This window comes from Manis javanica, chromosome 4 (genome assembly GCF_040802235.1).
Source record: "Manis javanica isolate MJ-LG chromosome 4, MJ_LKY, whole genome shotgun sequence".
NCBI classification, from domain to species: Eukaryota; Metazoa; Chordata; class Mammalia; order Pholidota; family Manidae; genus Manis; species Manis javanica.
The window spans coordinates 125,245,555-125,263,535 of record NC_133159.1 but is presented as its reverse complement, the minus strand read 5'-3'; the positions used below and the strand labels follow the sequence as shown (position 1 = coordinate 125,263,535).

At 47.2% G+C, this 17,981-nt stretch overlaps 2 protein-coding genes across 9 annotated transcripts in view; both read right to left on the bottom strand.

The window, feature by feature from the left end:
* LOC140849024 (dynein axonemal heavy chain 9-like) overlaps nucleotides 1-5,088 on the bottom strand; it is a 29,607-nt gene extending 24,519 nt beyond the window's left edge. For all 7 annotated transcript variants that reach the window (XM_073234803.1, XM_073234804.1, XM_073234805.1 and 4 more), the window contains exon 1: nucleotides 4,983-5,088. In XM_073234803.1, coding sequence (XP_073090904.1) covers nucleotides 4,983-4,994 — 12 coding nt within the window. In that variant the 5' untranslated portion in view covers nucleotides 4,995-5,088. The remainder of the gene's footprint in view (nucleotides 1-4,982) is intronic.
* Nucleotides 5,089-9,101: 4,013 nt separating this feature from the next.
* LOC118972615 (dynein axonemal heavy chain 9-like) lies at nucleotides 9,102-17,235 on the bottom strand. Of its 2 annotated transcripts, XM_073234811.1 has the most exons (4): nucleotides 16,735-17,235; nucleotides 12,010-12,135; nucleotides 11,405-11,536; nucleotides 9,149-9,231 (listed from the first exon to the last, which is right to left on the bottom strand). In XM_073234811.1, the coding sequence occupies exons 1-3, from the start codon at nucleotides 17,148-17,150 to the stop codon at nucleotides 11,443-11,445; spliced, it is 636 nt and encodes a 211-aa protein (XP_073090912.1). In that variant the 5' UTR covers nucleotides 17,151-17,235; the 3' UTR covers nucleotides 9,149-9,231; nucleotides 11,405-11,442. The 2 variants fall into 2 exon arrangements, with proteins under 2 accessions (XP_073090913.1, XP_073090912.1); XM_073234812.1 differs by lacking the exon at nucleotides 11,405-11,536 and having other exon boundaries at nucleotides 9,102-9,231.
* Between the last annotated feature and the right edge of the window lie 746 nt (nucleotides 17,236-17,981).

The window sequence follows — 17,981 nt, the reverse complement described above, 5'->3', positions numbered from 1 at the left end:
GTAAACACATGAAATTCACCGTGGTACATAAAGGCTGAAAATGTCAACTTCAGGGGTATAGGCCTTGTGGAAGGTGCCCCAGATCAAGGGCTAAAAGTCCCCGGGGTTTATATGGCTTAAAGGAAGACACTTACTTTTCCAACTTGTAGATGGGCTCAATTCCCAACTTGCCATGGGGTTACTGAGTTACATGCAGACTGCCTTGGTGTGACTTTAGTAAACAGTAGCCACCGTAATTAACTATCTTTACCCTGATGTCATTGGATCTGGTGTGGATGAAAGGTGGATTATGGCTGATAAACAGGTGTGCGTTTCCAGACGGATGCCACAAAGAGCACAAGGTCCCAGGTGGCTGACCTGACCGAGTAAGTCCTATTCTTATGAAAAGCTGTACAACCTTTAGAGGGGGTGGGGGTGGGGGAAGGTTCCATTCATGCCATGGCCCATGGGGCAGAGAATCAAAATCAGGAATAATAGCAAGTCCCACAAACACAAGCCCATTCTGGAAGGAGAGGCCATACCATAGCTTAAAAGAAATGTCTCCAGAATTCATTAAGGGAGAGCACAAAGCTGACATTCATAGAATAAAATCTCCAAAGGTCGTTGGGGAAAAGACTGTTCTCTTTACCCTTGGACAGAGGCCGACCTTATGCAGCTAATGATCTCCTACGTGACCACACACTTAGGGCAGCCTGAAAGAGAAGCCATCCCAATTAGGCCCGGAATGAAAGGAAGCAGAGTGGCTGGAGATGGTGGAAAAAGCAAAGGAAAAAGCAGGGCATATTAGGTCAGCCTATTACCTACCTATCTCCCTGCTAATCACCTCGCATAAAGCCTCAGCAGGAAATCATTTTGTCTCCAAGTGAATCACAGCTTTACAGCAATTTTATAATGAAAGAAATAAGGGTTCTCTCCAAGCTGCTTACTGCATTGTTTGGAGGGAGGAGGCTGCAGGCAGAAACATAAACAGGGGACCTGCGGCATCTACAATATTATGGCACAAAAATGAACTCTGTGTGGGTGTGTGATGTGAGTATGTATGTATCCAGGGGGTGGTGGTGGTGGTATATGTGGTCTGCGTGTATGTATGTGTTGTGGGTATGTATATGTGCAGCACACATGTGCACAGGTGGTGATCTGTGTGCACAGGTGTGGTATGTGTGTTCATAGGAGCTGTGCCCGGTGCATGTGTGTGTGTGGCACGGTGTGTGAGGTATGTGTGAATGTGAGTGTGTGCTGGAGCATCAAGCCCGAAGGGTGAAGGAAGGATTCAAGAGGCAGCTGAATGACTCTTTTCCCTTAGATTTTTGACTATTCATTCAAATTACAAAGATTTTATATACTTTGGCGATTTCCTAAGTAAGTCATCAAGTCTAACAAGGCCCTCTCATTAAATGGGAATGATAATTTAAGCCAAATGGTTTATTTAGGAAAAAAGATCCAGACATCATGTGGTAAAAATAGAGTGTGCAAGGCAGAATGAACAAGGGCAGATGGAACCACAGAACCAGCCTGGGACACTCAGAGGGCAGGGGATGGAAGCAGACCTTGAGAACTCCCTGGGAGACAGCTGAGTGAGGCGGGGAGACAATCCATGCAGCCGCAAGCCTCTGGGTACAATCTTAGCTACACCAACCTCAGCTGAGGAACTGTGAGCATGTTAATGTATGTGTCATTCTCAACCGCACTCATTTCTTAAAGTGCAGGTATCAATAACTCGATTTTTTGATGACCGTAAGGATACAGGCTGGAGATGGGCTCTTGAAACATGTTAGTTCTTTTTTCCCCTATTCTTTCCCTTCCTCAAGGGTTGGCTCTGTAAGAAATGAGCTGTGTCATTGCTGGGATGCAGAGGAGGAGGATGGTATCCTGAGAACGCAGCAACTCCACACAGGGCAGACCTGCCGAGTGGCCCCCTCCCCACCCCACTTCCTTTTAGCAGGCACCCAGAGGGAAGAGGCAATGTGCAAAATAAAACTTTTTCGAATAAAAGAGCAAGAGCAAAAGAGAGAGAGAGAGAGAGAGAGAGAGAGAGAGAGAGAGAGAGAGAGAGGAAAAACAACACAAATCAGGGGAAAAAAAGGCCAAAAGAACTAAGGAGATGAAAACCAGCCCTTCACAACATAGCCCTGGACACAAACATGCAGAAGCATAAATGCATCCATGTCATTTTATTAACTTGGCTTTGTGCATTTGTTAACTGCAGCTGCCCACATCTTGGCAGCCACATACTGGATGCGTTAAAACAGCAAGAGGTATGAATAAGGCTGGGTTCATCCTAATTCTTGCTGCACAGAAGCAGATTAATCCCATTTCAAACAGGCATTGATCACAGAGATACACAGAATGTTAACTAAAGGGCTGCATGAAATATGTTTGGGTAATCAATAGCCTGTGTCCACTGCACTGGGCTGAGCAGGGAAGAGATGGGGAGCCAGGCGGCAGGGGGGGTGAGCTGGAACATGGGTTTGGGAGATGGACCATGAAAGACAGGAGGAAATAGCAGGATGGGGAAAGGAGCAGCCACAGGAAAAAGGAAAAGCATGGAAATTCAGGGTGAACCACAGAGGTAAGGGGAAACAAAACAAGAGAAAGAAAGCAAAGGAAACAAAGTAGAAGAGAAGGACGAGCCAAAAGCAGTAGAGAAAAGAAATGGTGGCATTTGGCCCAAGAGCAAGGAAATAAACCAGAGCAAAGGAGGGGAAACTCAGGAGAGGAAGCAGCAGAGCAACAGAGAGTGTGGTGACATTCAAGTCATCCTCTGAGTAAACTGGGGCCACTGCTTTTTACACATCCATGCCCTTGATTCAGAAATAAACAGCAGCCTTTGAGCCAGCTATTGTGAGGGTAATGACCCGGGGGAGACTGGGGGCTGGCGCTGCTTATATTTACTGAATATACCCAGCAGATTAGGGGCCCCCATGGTAGAAGAGCTGTCTATATGCAAAGTCACATCATTAGCACGTGTGCACAGGGTAAGGTGTGCTCCAGCCAACAGTCATTTAGGAGCTGTGCTCCCCTCCCCTCCCAGGGCGGCTGCCAGGCAAGGCCAGCAGCGCCTCCACTGCGGTGGCTGTAGGAGGACAGGCTGGAGGGGGAGGTTCTGCCCCGGGCTAGCCCTCGGTGGAGGGGTTGATGTAGGAGAGGAGAGGAATGGGGATGGGGAGGGGAGAGGCTGCGCAACACAAGCGAGTGGTGATGGAAACTGCTGCAGAAAAAGGAGGCATTTAGGATAAAGCTAGATATCAATTATTTACACTCGCCATCATCGGGAGAAGGGTTTAAGGTGAGCCTTTCTTAAGACCTAGCTTCCGGCTTTCTCACTTACACATTTTCTCTGCCTCCCTGCCTTTCCCCAGCATCTTTCTCTGGAGAATTCCTACTCCAGTTTCAAAACGTATTTCCTCTTGCCCTCCACACTTTCTCAGAGTCCCTCTCAGTCAGGGACCTCTTGTTTTTGCTCCCAATTCCTTGCACACCAGTTTCAGTTTCTATCATGGCATTCACTACACCTCAGTGAAGTTTCCTGTCTTTCCATCTTGGATCTCCTCCATTCGTCTCTGTACCTTCTCCTGCTTTCTGGCTAAACCAGGCTTCTTACAGGCAAAACCAGGTTTCAGCCATCATTGTATCCCCAGCTCCTAGCCCTGTTCCTGGCTGTGCCAGAGCTAGACCAATGCTTCCTGAACTGAAACCAATATTTTCAATCTCATACACTCATAAATTGATAAATAAAATCATATAAAATGAAAACTTCAAATCACTACCACAAATGAAAACTGGTGTCACTTGCTAAAAACAGTTGCCCTTTCATGCATTTTTAATAGACCTGTCCATAGGTCTCCCACCGTCATCCCTCACAGCAACAGAGGTAAACACACCACTCTGGGGACACCTGTTCCATTTGAATTGAAGTATAAATTGGGAACAACTATTGATTCCTCCAGGACACAAAATCCCTCAGCAAAGCAATAAACTAGGGCCTCAAGAGGGCCTGCATTCCAAGCCAGCTTTAGGTGCTGGTAGAGTGGCCTCTGTGATAAAATTTTAAGGCCCAGAAGGACCTGAAAGACTAGTAACTTATGCTGCTTTATCTGTTATAAGCACATGTCAGAAACTCCCCATTGGAACTTTCACCCCTTTAGCTGAGTGGTTTCCAAACCCCAAGGCATGAGGAAGAGAAGGTGGGACAAGGTGTGACTAGTGGGCTCCAGACACAGGGCTCTCTCACCTCTAACAGAGCAAATTCGTCTCTCCAGAAGAAAAAAAGGGTTTGGACATCACTGCTTGGATTAAGCTTAAATCATAAGAAATTGCAAGTACCGTTTTAAAAGTACATTCTGACCTATAATACTGAAGAGCTGGGAGGAGGTTTGATAGGACAAAGGAAAGAAGGAAAGTACACTGGGGAGAGGGGATGGAGCCTGAAAAAATTTACCTACTTCTAATTATAGACTTTGCTGGCTTTGCAATCTTGACAAGGGCCGTTCTTGCCTGGTGCTCAGATGGCCAGGAAACTGCAGTCCTGTCTGACAGCAGAAACAGAACAAGCAGAATGGAGCTAGAAATGGAACAAACTTCTCAAGGAGCTGGGGGTGGAGGAACCTGAATTCTGGATTCCAGGTCAGAAGTTACAATATGTGTTTGGACAATTCAGTACAGTCAATATAGTACTGCCACTGATAACATCTCACAGTGGCCCAGGAAGTTCAGGGTTAATGTGTGCATCATAATCATAGTAGACACAAAAGCTCAGAGAGGTTGGGTGACTTTGCCAACATCACAAAGCACTAGGAATAAAACAGAGCACAGGGTAGCTTCTTTCCTGCTTCGAGATTTGGAATTCTCGCCACTATACCAGATTAAGTCACGTGCAAGGTTAGAAGGACTGGAAGCTGCTGAAATCAGAGACAGATGATGATTCAGCATTAAATACAAAATTTCAGTCAAATGTATTTATGAAACTACTTGCTGGTCCTCACCTGCAACGACATCTCTGAACATGGCTTGAAAAGCTGGGAAGTAGCTGCTCTGAAGCTTGTCCAGGAGCCCAGCCATGCCCCTCACTTTATCGTTCGCAGTTGATTGTAAATGCATTCCAGATCCTCAGACCTGAAACATGGTGGAGAAGGGTGAAGCCAGGTGAACATCAGGAAACACTAGCCATGCTGCGATGACCTGCCCTCACATAGACAGAGGAGAGGCCGGCTCTGGCCCAAACAGCCAGGGCATCTGTTCCTGGACCATGACGACCAAGGCCTGAGATGGGAACAGGTTCAAAGGGCAGCTCCAGGAGGTAACAGCAGGGAACCCCACTGTGACCATCTGGTGGCTTAAAGCCTGGCAGCTGGAAGTCATTAGCTCTCACAGTGAGGTTTGGGGCAGGGTGAGAGAGGTGTTGTCAGAGGAAGAAGGCTGAAGAAGGCCCCACAGTAGGTCAGCAGAAGGTCAGAAACCAGGCAAGGTGGGTGGACTGGGTGGGGGGCAACCCAGCATGATGGTGCAGACAGGGCTGGAGCCCTACAGGCATGACTGGTCATTGACATGGACAATATCCATTCACAGCAAGGACAGGGACATTGCCTTGAACATCTGTCTGCTTTTGAGTAAAGGATTAATCAGCACAATGATAAATAGGTACAAGGAAATGGGGAGTGTGGGGAAAATTGAAGACCCTAGGCCAGGATCCTCACCTGACCCTAAACTCCTTGATGATGTAATTGGCCTGCTGCTAGGCTAATACTTTCACACCTGCAGGCAATGAGCTATTATTGACTGAGTCACTATATAAAGAGCTCTGTCCAGTGCTCTGGTGGAGGCAGAGATGGAGGATTACAGACCACAGACTGCTGGCAGAGATGGAGGATTACAGACCACAGACTGCTGGATGCAGACGTGATTCTAGTGCTCAACCTACTACCAGGAGAGTAAAACTGGGTATAAACCCTTTTAGTCCAAGAATGTTCTGTTGTCATTTCTCGGTCTCACTCGGTTCACTCATAGTGAACTTGCTTGGGGATGAAACCCAAAGGCCAGACTGGGAGAAAGGAGGGTAATGAGCAGGAGCAATAATTAGGTCTTTCTGGAAGCCTGTGGGGCTTGGACATAGTGGATAAAGGGCTTCCCAGCCCTACTAACCATTGGCTGGGACCTAGGAGAGACTGTTCTGCAGCCAACCACCAAAATCCTCTTTTGTCTAGATCCTTACAAAATGTGTGTGCAAAGAGCCTTGAGTTTTCAATGGAGAAGGAGCAGACAGGTAGGAAAAAGATATGAAAGAGAGTTAATTAATTTTACAAGTAGCTGAAAGAGCCTGTTTTTTTTTTTTGAGAGGGCATCTCTCATATTTATTGATCAAATGGTTGTTAACAACAATAAAATTCAGTATAGGGAGGTCAATGCTCAATGTACAATCATTAATCCATCTCAAGCCTAATTCTCGTCAGTCTCCAATCTTCTGAAGCATAACGAACAAGTTCGTACATGGTGAACGAATTCTTACATAGTGAATAAATTCTTACATGGTGAACAGTACAAGGGCAGTCATCACAGAAACTTTCGGTTTTGATCACGCATTATGAACTATAAACAATCAGGTCAAATATGAATATTCCTTTGATTTTTATACTTGATTTATATGTTGATCCCACATTTCTCCCTTTATTATTATTATTATTTTTATTTTTAATAAAATGCTGAAGTGGTAGGTAGATGCAAGATAAAGGTAGAAAACATAGTTTAGTGCTGTAAGAGGGCAAATGTAGATGATCAGGTGTGTGCCTATGGACTAAGTATTAATCCAAGCTAGACAAGGGCAGCAAAACATCCACAGATGCAGAAGATTTCTGAAAGAGCCTGTTTTTGAAGAAATATCAGAAGATGTACTGACTGTAGCCCAAGAAAGGAGGGATGGCTACTGTCCCTTGGGAAAAGTATGCATCTTCTGTGCATAGAAAAGTTCAGTCGACTGAGCTGCCTGCCCTAGGGTGATGGGAAACATCTGGGAGTGGCAGCAGACTCAGTGGTTGGCTCCCCAGGCATTATCCTCTGTATCCATCTGCTCCCCAGGGTTTGTACCTACCTGTTCTTCCAGAACTCCAGCTCCACCTTCGGGGTGGGGTTCTCCCCTTGCAGGAGTGGCTGGGAAGACTGTCTCCTGAGTACCACCTGGACTTGGCGGCTCCACTGGATCACTGCCGACTCGATTGCATAGATGACTGATTTATATGTGGAATCCAAGCTGTGGAAGACACAACAAATCCCCTGGGCTACTGGAGATGACTTAATTCTGGGTGTCCCCCAAACAGAACCCCAAACCATTTAAAAATAGGTCAGAGTTCCATTTAGTCCAGGCACTTGTAACTTGTTAGATGATAGCCTCTGATGAGTGGTCAATGAAAAGTACAAGCCCTCCCTCCCCAGACAAAATGCTTGTGCATGGACATGCACACAATTATTCATGACCTGCCATTTCCTCATTCAGTATAAGTTCTGTCCTGAGCCCCAAGAAGAAACAGTTCATTTACCTCCTTTTCCAAGGCAGACTGTCAGCCATCTGAACACCACTATCGACTTCATTTTGTCCTCATATTTCCAATGAAGAATGGAATTCCCAAGCATTCCCCCTCATACACCTTTTTACAATAAATAAATTAGGGATATTTTGAAAGGGGCTGAATGTCCAAAACACACTGTGGTTGCCTTTTCACAAAGTCTTAACTGACAACCATTCATACCAAGAACCCAGGGCACAACTGATGCACAAAGAGAATCTATAATACGCATTTTTATGAGAAACCCACATTCACTTAATTTAGTTAAATTCATATTTGTTGAGCAGTGATATGGCACAAGGGATTATGGAAGGTATTAAAGGTAGAAGATAGTCACCTCCCTGAAATATGATCCAGCCTTCTGGGAAATTATCAAATTTGAACAAAGGGAGACAAACTCACTAATAATTATATACCGACACACTGACTACAACTGAATGTTATTATGTTAAAATACAAGAGGAACAGGAAATGGGTAATTTAAATTTATTTATTTTGAAAATTGGATACTTTTATTAAACCACACTAAGTTTTCCAGTTAACTGGGAAATTGCTTCAAATGATATATGCAGCAAATTACTTCCAATAGTAAAAACTCATTATGAAGTACATTGGCATCCCAGCAATACTTCTTCAGTTTAAATCATGGGCCATGAACACATAGCAGTGACAGTCAGATTTTTGGAAACTTTGGGCAACATGGCAGGCCAACCTCATGTAGCTGCTGTCACACACTCATAGAGGTGCTGGAGAGAAGATAACAAAATGTATCATTTAGAGACATAGGCTGGCTTGAAAGAAAAAGAAAAAGATCTCCCATTATACACCTTTTTAAAAATAAATAAATCTAGGGAGGGCTTAGAAGGGGTTAAACACCCATTTTGGTTGCCTTTCATGGGAAAAAAACAAAGGTAGCTCACAACAGGAATGGTAAGTAGAAGCTGCTGGTGGATTTCACTCTGAAAGGGAGAAGAGGCTGGTGTCTTAATGTGCCCTTGGTGCAGGAAGTATGGCCTTCAGCCTCAACAAAGCCAGGTTTGTTTTTGTGGGGAAAAAAAAAATCCCTAGGACTTAAAGTGTCCAGCTGCTGGGGGGGAGGGTCTGGGATAGCAGGGGCATGATGAGCGGGGCGAATGCTGGGCAGTGGCACAGGACCTCCAGGCTGGGTCTCTGCCAATGATGACACGCTGTCCTGCTAAGCAAACTAGTGACCCCATTGGAACTGCTCTCGACCCTGAAATAATCTGGCAGAGAAGGGCCACATTACTGTGAGAGCCTTAAAAGCCTTCAGGCAGAGGGACAGGGCAAGGGTGATAATTAGCGGAAACATACAGTCCGAGGATGTTGGCAAACAGAGCAGACAGTGGGCTTGTGTGCAGTACAAGGAGCTGTGCAGTCAGAAACAGCATAAAGAAAACATTCAAACAAACCAGCATCTCCCATATCTCAGAGGCCCATATGGCCAGGCGGGTGGTACTTACATGGTCTCACTTTCAGAACCCACAAACTCTATTTTTTCTGAGCCTGCTGGAAGAGGCAGCAAAGTTTTCCCCTTCACTTGCTCAAGGATGACCAGGAGGTCACACTGGAGGCTGTGGGCATGCCGCCGGACATCTTGACGTACCACGTGGGGCCAGTCTAGGTGATTCTGTTCATTGGCCAAGACAGGGATAACAACCTGGAACAGACATGCATGGGAAAGAAAGGCATGCGTTCTACTTCTGAGACCTTAAAGAAAAGCTATTCTGAGAAACACCCAGAGAGCCCTACACTGCCTTCTCCAGTGCTGGTGCTGTGGGCCTTGACAGTGGAACTAGCATTATGACACCTGGTCTCGACTCGACTCTATCCTGCAGATAAGGTCCTCTAGCCAAACAGCCCTTCTTATCAAAAGGACTAGGCCCAGCTGCTGCTTATCCCTTAGAGGCGGGCTTCAGGTCCATGCCAGCCAGTGGAATTATTCAAACAAGCCAATCCCATCCTCCCACAGGACACCCCACCAACTCTTGATACTACAAAGAGGGCTTCGCACAGCCCTGGTTGTTCACTCTGTTCCCGAATTCAGCCCCCATGTGGCCCTGCCTGGCACTGTGTCCAGCTCCTCTGGACTGTGAGTATATGTGATGAATAAACTGCTGTTGGTCCCATCTGTCCAATGTTGTGTGCTCAGCCATCCCCATAACCCTGGGGCAGGAATCCCTCCTTCATCAGCAGGGTGAGTGGGAGGGGACTGAAACTGTCCCAAAGGCCAGAGGCAAAACACAGGACAGATGCTAGTAAGGATGACTCTGTTCACAGGTGGCCTGAGGGGGCATCTTGAAAAAGTAAGCCAGCTTGAGGACCTTGAATCTGTCTGGAGGGTGAACACAGTTGGTTTTGGCCACCCAACATAGTTCCTCTTCCTTGACACTCATCTCCAGATCCAGGGGAGGACCTGTGGCCAAATTGGAACCGATGAGAATCAGCGTCTCGTCTGAATTTTTTGAGGAAGAGAAGCTTTCTCTTTTCTCTGAGCCTGGAATGTTTGGTGACCATCTTGTTACCATGTGGACCCTTAGGGGGAGTTTATAGATGGAGAGAGACCAAGTCCTGTGACATCACTGGAGCCCCTGGATCATGATGCTCTTGAACTTCCTGAGCTAATTTAAATTGAGGTTCCTGCCACTCCCAACTTAAGAAATTGTAATTAACACACCTCACTAGGAATGTATACCAGTCAAAAGCTCATAGCTGATGGGAAGGGAGTATGAGAAAGAAAAACAGAGGATCAGGTAATGGTCAAAAGAAGTACATTGAGAAGAAAATATGGACTCATGTGGTTGGGTGGGTTCTATACATGACCAATGAGTCTGTGTGGCTGTGACACAGAATACTTGGACCCAGCACGGGAATCGAGGAGGGTGATCCTTGCCTGCCCTGTCTGGAAAGAGTGAACTGAGAACTTACAAGGTGAACAGAGACAGAATGTCACAAACTGAGCTTTATTCATATTTATGTTAAGAAAGGACTCTTTGGGCCCAGGACAAAGGCCTACCAGGGGAGAGAGTATGAACAGGAATTCTCCTAGGATCTCAAAGCAGGGACTATATCTCATTTGGTCTTTATTTACCCACCATCCTCCCTAAGGTCTGGCATGCAGGAAGCTCTCAGCAGAGATTCATAGGATAACATAATACTTGCTGTCTGAAGAAAAAGTGGTGGATGGGCTTGGGTTGGATTTTGGAGGGCTCTGAGTAATAGAAAAATAATAAATATGGACTTTCTATGAAAGGAAAAACTATGCATTCAATAATTTAACGAATATTTATTGAGCATCTACTATGAGCTAGTACTGTTCTGGGTGCTGGGAAGGTGCGTCAGTGAGCAAAACAAAGATTCCTAACCTCATGAAGTTCATATTCTAGGGGAGAGACAGTCAACAACCAAGTTCTGTGAAAGGAAGTCTAAACAAAGCAGGTGAGGAGGATCAGGAATGTGGGCTGGAGGGGTTGTGATCGTTCAGTGGAGTGATGGGAGGCAGACCTTACTGAGAAGGTAACATTTGAACAAAGTCTAGGGAGGGTAGTGAGGGTGAGGTGCAGACCCTTAAGGGGAACATACTGCAGGTAGAAGGAATAGCCAGCGCAAAGGCCCTGAGGTGGGAGCATGCCTAGGGTGGCCCAGGAGCAGTGTGGAGGTCAGTGAAACGGGAACAGGGTGAGGGAGAAGAGCAGGGCTGAGTCAAACAGGTCAGAGCACTACCTGTGACACAGAATACTTGGACCCAGCACGGGAATCGAGGAGGGTGATCCTTGCCTGCCCTGTCTGGAAAGAGTGAACTGAGAACTTACAAGGTGAACAGGCGGCCCTACCTGTGGGATTTTGATTTTCCCCCTCAGAGGAGCGGCAATCACTGGAGGGTTTTGAGAAAAGGGCTGACATGGTCTGACACCTTTTTTAGAAGGGTCACTCCAGCTGCAGTGTTGAGAATAGACTGTAGGAGCCTAAGCAAGAGAAAGGGATGGGTCAGCAAGCTGTGCTATGACACAAAAGACAGTGGCTTGGCACGGGAGTAGTGGAGGAGATAAAAGAAATGGTGTGATCCTATACACATTTTGAAGATTTGGCCATGATTTCTTGATGGATTAGTTACAGGGCTGTGAGAAAATAAAAGGAGTCAGGATGACTCCAAGCTTTGGGATTTGAGTAACGGGAGGAATGGCACTGCCAGTAACTGGTGTGGGGAAGAGAAAGGGTGGAGTATGTTCTCGACAGAAGACTGGGGATGCGTTTCTGGACACATTAGTATTTGATACATCTGTTGGACTTCTGACTGGGGACATTGCGTAAGCAATTGGATATGGTGGCTGGGAGTTCAGAGAAGACTAAAGGTAACAAATTGGGTAGATGTCAGGTACCGATCGTTTGTGGAGCTCTGAAGGCGAGTGAGTGCCCACAAGGAATTGAGTATACGTACAGAAAAGATGTCCCAGGAACAAGCCCTAGGATTCCCATGTTAGGAAGTTGGGAAGGAGTCGGGGTGCCATCAGTGGAGACTGAGAGGGAGTGGCGATGTGACAGAAGGACACTGGAAGGCTGTCTCCTAAAAGCCAAGGGAAGAAAGGAAAGGGTCATCAGGAGCTATGTCAAGCGCTTCTCGCAGGTCAAGCAGGAAGAGTACTGATAATAAGCCTCCAATTAATGGAGGTCACTGGCGATACTGGCAAGTTCTTTCATTTCTCTTCCATGCAATGCAGGGGTAAGGGCCCTGTGAGTTCGTATAAGATAAAGCAAGAAAAGAAGGGGACACAGCCAGAACAGACGTGGATTCTAGACATGTTGCTAGAAAGGGGACCATAGAAACAGGATGGTAGTTGGCGGAAGGAATGAGGATTTTGTTTGATGGGAATTATCTAGTGCAGAGGGGAAAAATAGGAATGTAGGAGAGAGGGGAGGATTGCTGGAGTGACCACCTCAAGGAGGTGAGAATGGGCAGAATTAGTCCAAAAGCGGCAGTTTTAGTCCTTGGGTGGGCATCAGGTGACAGCAGACAGTCTGCAGCCACGGGGGGGATGGCAATGCACTGAGTACAGCTACTGGCAGATGGGCTAGATAAAAGCAGCTGCGGAAATTTTATTCTATTATTTCTGTTTTTTTAAACCAAGCAAGCATCACAGAGTGAGGTTGATAGAGATTTTGGATATTTGAGGGAAAGAAAGTGTGCAAGAGTGATTGTGAAGAACAAGAAAACAATTGGCACTGGAGGTATGGGATGTCAGTCGGAAAACATAAACCTCTGTTGGAGGTTTGGGGCCATGAATTTAAAGCGGAGCCAGTTGTTTTTTTCTCTGGACCCACTCAGCTTCATGGCTGCAGGTATGGAGTAGGCAGAGGCTGGATTTCACCAGGATTATGATTCTGCCAAGCAGGTACAACAAAGCAGGGCAGAGGCCAGTCAGTCAGGAGCAAGGGAATGAGGAGAATGATGGTGCACTCCAGCTGGCTAATGGGGAGAGAGGGACAGTGGGAAGGTGGTGGGAGCCACAGAATGGAAATTCTAGCAGAGTCACGAGCTTGTTGTGGTGACATGGGACAGAGTGAGCTGGAAAACAGGAGCAGTGGTCAGAGAAAGAGGTGCCTGAAATTGGATCATGAAGGGATGGTTTGGCAATTCAAGGTCTGGGAATGGGTGGGAAAGGGTGGTTAAGATAGGGAGGAGTAAGGTTCAAGGAGCCCAGAGGCCACCTGTTTGGAAGGATCATTTGTGTGTCTACTGAAATGGTCACCTGTTAAGACAGGAGTAGTGCTGGGGAGGGTCAGAGTGGACTGGGAGCCCAATCACAGAGGAAGGAAGGCAGTGTCATCAGGACCTAGTGCAGCAATGAGGAGAGAGGGTGGCTTTGTCTGATGGCATGAGATTCACACTGGAGGCTTTCCAACATGAATCAAGAAGCAGCCTAGAGGAGCAAGGACACCTGTCTCACCTCCAGGCTCAGAGGTAGAAGGGCAGTGGGGGAAATAAGGCTGCGCCTCCAAGGAGAGTCAGGTTTGGGTTAGAGAAAGGTGACAGGATGGTCACAGAAGTGAGGGCACTTTTAAATGGGATGCAGACCAGCAATAATTCTTACCCCTTAGGGAATATCTACAACGTCACACACTCTGTTCCAGGTGCCCTAATACATTAGTTCTACATTTCATGACACCCTGCAAGGTAGTTTGACACTAAAGAGGTGAGCTGACCTGCTCACATTACACTGATGAAAGTGACAGAATCAGGATCTGAGCCCAGGTCCATGCAACTCCAAATCCCATGCTCTCTCTCCAAAACACAAAACTTTACAACAGCATCTATGTTTCAGAGCTGTAGGAAAAATAACCAGGCAGCAGGCAGAAAGTGATTGGGAGGAGGAAGAAAGGGAGCAGGAGAACTAGTTACTAAATTGTCTGTTCTTCCTGGGAAACATTTTTTTCTTTACTTTCTACTAGTGTAATGGGACAAAAATGTTAAAAGGTATAGCTTCTTCCCCTGGTTAACACCTCCCCTCCCAACATCCCCTCAACACACACACACACACACACACACACACACACTCACACACACACACACACACAACCCAGGAAGCCTTGTTTTAGGCAGGTGGGGACTTCACTTTAGTGTTGCTGAAGGGGAGCATGCAGCCTGGTTCAGCCAACGCACAGGAGCAGGGAGGGTCGGCAGCAGAGCTGGGAGGGGCAGGGGGGCTTAGGGCACCAGGGGAAGGCAGGGTTCTGAAGTGACTCTGGAGTAGCTTCAAGGCACATAGAAAAAGAAGGTGGCAGAGGAGTGGGTGAATGGCCTAAAGACTGTTGTTAGAGGTTTGAGAAATACAATTATTTTATTTAGAGTTTTAAAAGAGGTACCATACAAACTATAAAAGCTTTGCAGTGGAAAGTGAATCTTCCACCTGGAAACGGTAGCATACTATACATACAATTCTGCACCTCTTAGAAAATTATTTAAATTGCAGCAAAATTTAAAAAATTATTTAAATTGCAGCATTGTTCAGAATAGCCAAGAACTGAAAGCAACATAAATGTCCATCCAGGGAGAAATGGATAAACAAAATGTGTACATATATACAACGGAATTTTATGGAGCCTTCAAAAGGAAGGGAATTCTGTCACATGGATGAATTTTGAGGACATCATGATGAGTGAAATAAGTTACAAATACTGCATGATTCCACTTATATGAGGTGCCTAGAATAGTCAAGTTCAGAGGGACAGAAAGTAGAGTGGCGGTTGCCAAGGGATGGGGAGGCAGAGGGAGTGGTTTAGTGGGTATAGAGTTCATTCATGTGGGATGGGGGAGTTCTGGGATCTGTGACACAACCAATGTATGTACATGTGGCTGATAATATTGTACCTTACGCTTGGAAATTAATGGGAGAGTGAATTTTATTTTATGTGTATTTTTTATACACACACAAATTATCTTAAGGATCATTCTACATAAGTCCTTTTTTTAATTATAGATAGACCTTCATTCATTCACCCAGTACCCTGCTGATGAATGTTCAGTTTGTTTTCCAATCTCTTTCAATGCACCAATGAAAATTCTGGAACATTTGAGGGCTTGAATTGTTTTAAAATCACTTTTGAATTGCCTTTGTTGCTGGATACATTTCCTTTTGAAACCCTGGGATGGACCCAATGTCTGCCACATACATGTGTAGTTCCATCTCTGAACCTTTGTCCAGTTTGCTCCTAATCCCTCAAAAGTTACTTTGTTCTCAATTTATCCTTACCCTTCTTATTCAGAAGCCAGTGCAACACTTGAGGCTAGTTCAGGCTCTCAGACCACCCATACAGCTCTCACCTCTGAGCCCAATGGCACTTTCCATCATCACCATACATTAGGGGATTTTACCCAAGCTTGGATTTCTGCAGGGATTTCTGCAGGGATCGTGTTCAGACGATGCCCAGCAGTCAAGCCATTTGAGCTGTTAAACACTTCCCCATCTACTGAGAAACCTAGCTTCTAGCTTCTCTGGGCCCTTCAGAGCAACTCTAGCCCCTTCTGGAATTCCCCCTTCAGTAGCTTCCTGATAAAGCAGCTAAAGGGCTTACACTTGACATGGCAGGGAGCCTCCAGGAGCTGGCTCCGACACTAGGGCCAAGCCGTAGAACTACCTCCACCCCAGTCATATTGGCTTTAAATATTTTAAGAGAACTACCTCCACCCCAGTCATACAAGCTTTAAATATTTTAAATATATGAGTAATTTCATGGGTGCGACCTTGTCTTCTATTTCTTTGGTATTCCCCATAGCACCTATCACATGAAACACCACATAACCAGTACTCTGAAAACACTTTTTTCACAACTTGCAGGATCCAGGGCATTGGGCCTCCAGAAGCATGCACACTCAACTTACAGGGACGTTTACTCCCATTCCAGAAAGATCTAAATGTCACAAGAATCTCTCCTGAGCACCCTGCCTGAAAGCTCCCACTTTCCGGGCTTCTGCTATGGGCTCATGGAAGCACTCCATAACCCACATCTCTGGAGAGCTTCTCCCCCAGCTCCAGGCAGACCCCTCCAAACGCCTGTTGGACATTTCCAACTGGACGCCCCAACTTCTTATCTTGGCACAGGGCTGACATTTGGCACACGGTTGTGTGATGAATGAATAAGATGAAGTCAAAGCCAGCCTACCTCCCCTTTTAAACTCTTCTCCAGAAGTAAACACTATAGATAGCATTTCACCTCCCTCACCTTACTGACCGAAGAGAAATTCCCCTTTGTTAACCACTTCCTGTCTTCCCAGTACCAGTGTCCAGGAGGGATGAAGAGACTGAGCCTTAAAAAGCAAGCGGTCAGGACCCAGCAGGCACTCTTGGGACTTTAGCGTCCCCTCACTTCGGCTGGAACGCAGGCCAGGCCTGAAACAAGCTTAGCCCCTAGACTTTCTCACCCTGGCCCCTACTCAAATTTCCCCCGCTCCCATTTACAGCTGCCTCACGTCTCAGTGGTCAGCTCCGGCCGGTTCCCACTCAGCCCCACCCCTCCACTCCAACTGGGACCCGCCCAACCATCCTGCTCTCTTCGGACACCCCAAACCCGGCTCCTGGCCTCACTCCCCTGGCCCCGGCCCCCTGCCCCGTCTCCTCCTGCCCTCCCCCTCCCCAGTTGCAGCAGCGCGGGGCCAACACACCCTCACCTCGGAGAAGAGCGCGGACAGGTGCTCCAGAGGGGCTGCGGGCACGTCCCCGCAGAGCACCGAGCCGCGGAGGCTGTAGGGCCCAGGCGGCTCGGGCCTGGTGCGCAGGAAAAAAAGCCCCTTAGCTCGAGGCGTGCCAGAGTCCGGTCCCGCGTCCAGCCCGGGTTGCAGCGCCAGGCCCCGGGCCCGGGCCGCACCACCAGCAGCGGCTGCGGACCCTCCGCAGCATCGCGGCCCAGGAAGGCGTGCAGCAGCCGCTCCGCCTCGGCGCTGCCCGCGCAGCGCTCCCAGGCGCCCGCAGCCGGCCGCAGGCCCTGGACCACGTAGGCCCCCAGAAATCGCAGTCGCGGGTCGGCGCCGGCTTCGTCTTCTGCGTTCTCCTCAGCTAGCGCGGCCCGCACCTCCGCGCTCGGCATCGCGCGGCCTCTGGCTGCCTCGGGCAGCAGCGGTTTCCCTAGCGAAGGGGACGCAGCCGGGGCTCCCTCCTCCGCTCCCCTCCTATTGGGCACAGGACTCCTCGCCCCGCCCCTTCCTGTCTAATAAGGTAAGAGGGGGAAGGCTGGGGAAGGGGCGGGATCGCGTCGTTGTTGCTAGGAGACCTGCGGCTGCTCTCGTTTAGCGTGTTGCCTCTCCTATTGCAAGTGCTGAAGGGTGATGGTCCTAGGGCACTGGTTTGTAGGATGTAAGTGCTGTTAAGGGTCCTGCTAGTTAAGGTCAGATGACATTCCTTAAAGGTCTCCAGACACTGAACACATTCTGGATGTCCCACCTAGTCCCCAAATGCGTACTTCAAACTTGAGAATAATGTCAGATCATAAAACAGATGTAAAGAAATTCAGTGACGTTTTTAACTTATTTGCCACGAAAACTTAAATACTTTAGAGCAATACTTATGTGGACACTAAGCATTTGAAGTGTGCTGGTGCGACTGAGGAACTGAATTTTTAAATTTTAATTTGAAGTAATTTAAAATTAAATAGCATGTGGTTCACAGCTCAGCCTCAGAATTATATTACCAATTATATTTTTAAGAGGTTTCTTAGTGTCCTGCTGTGTCCGTGCCTTAAGTGTGTGCTTCATCTGACAAATGGGGACTCAGACTCTGAGATCACTTTGATTTCTGTATGCCCCCAATCAGTTCTTCTCAAATGCAGCAAAGCAGCTTTAAATGTGCAGGGTGCTCCGACCCTCCCATTCCTGCTGTATATCTGGACCTTGTCTTCAAAAAGGAATAATGTGAAACACCT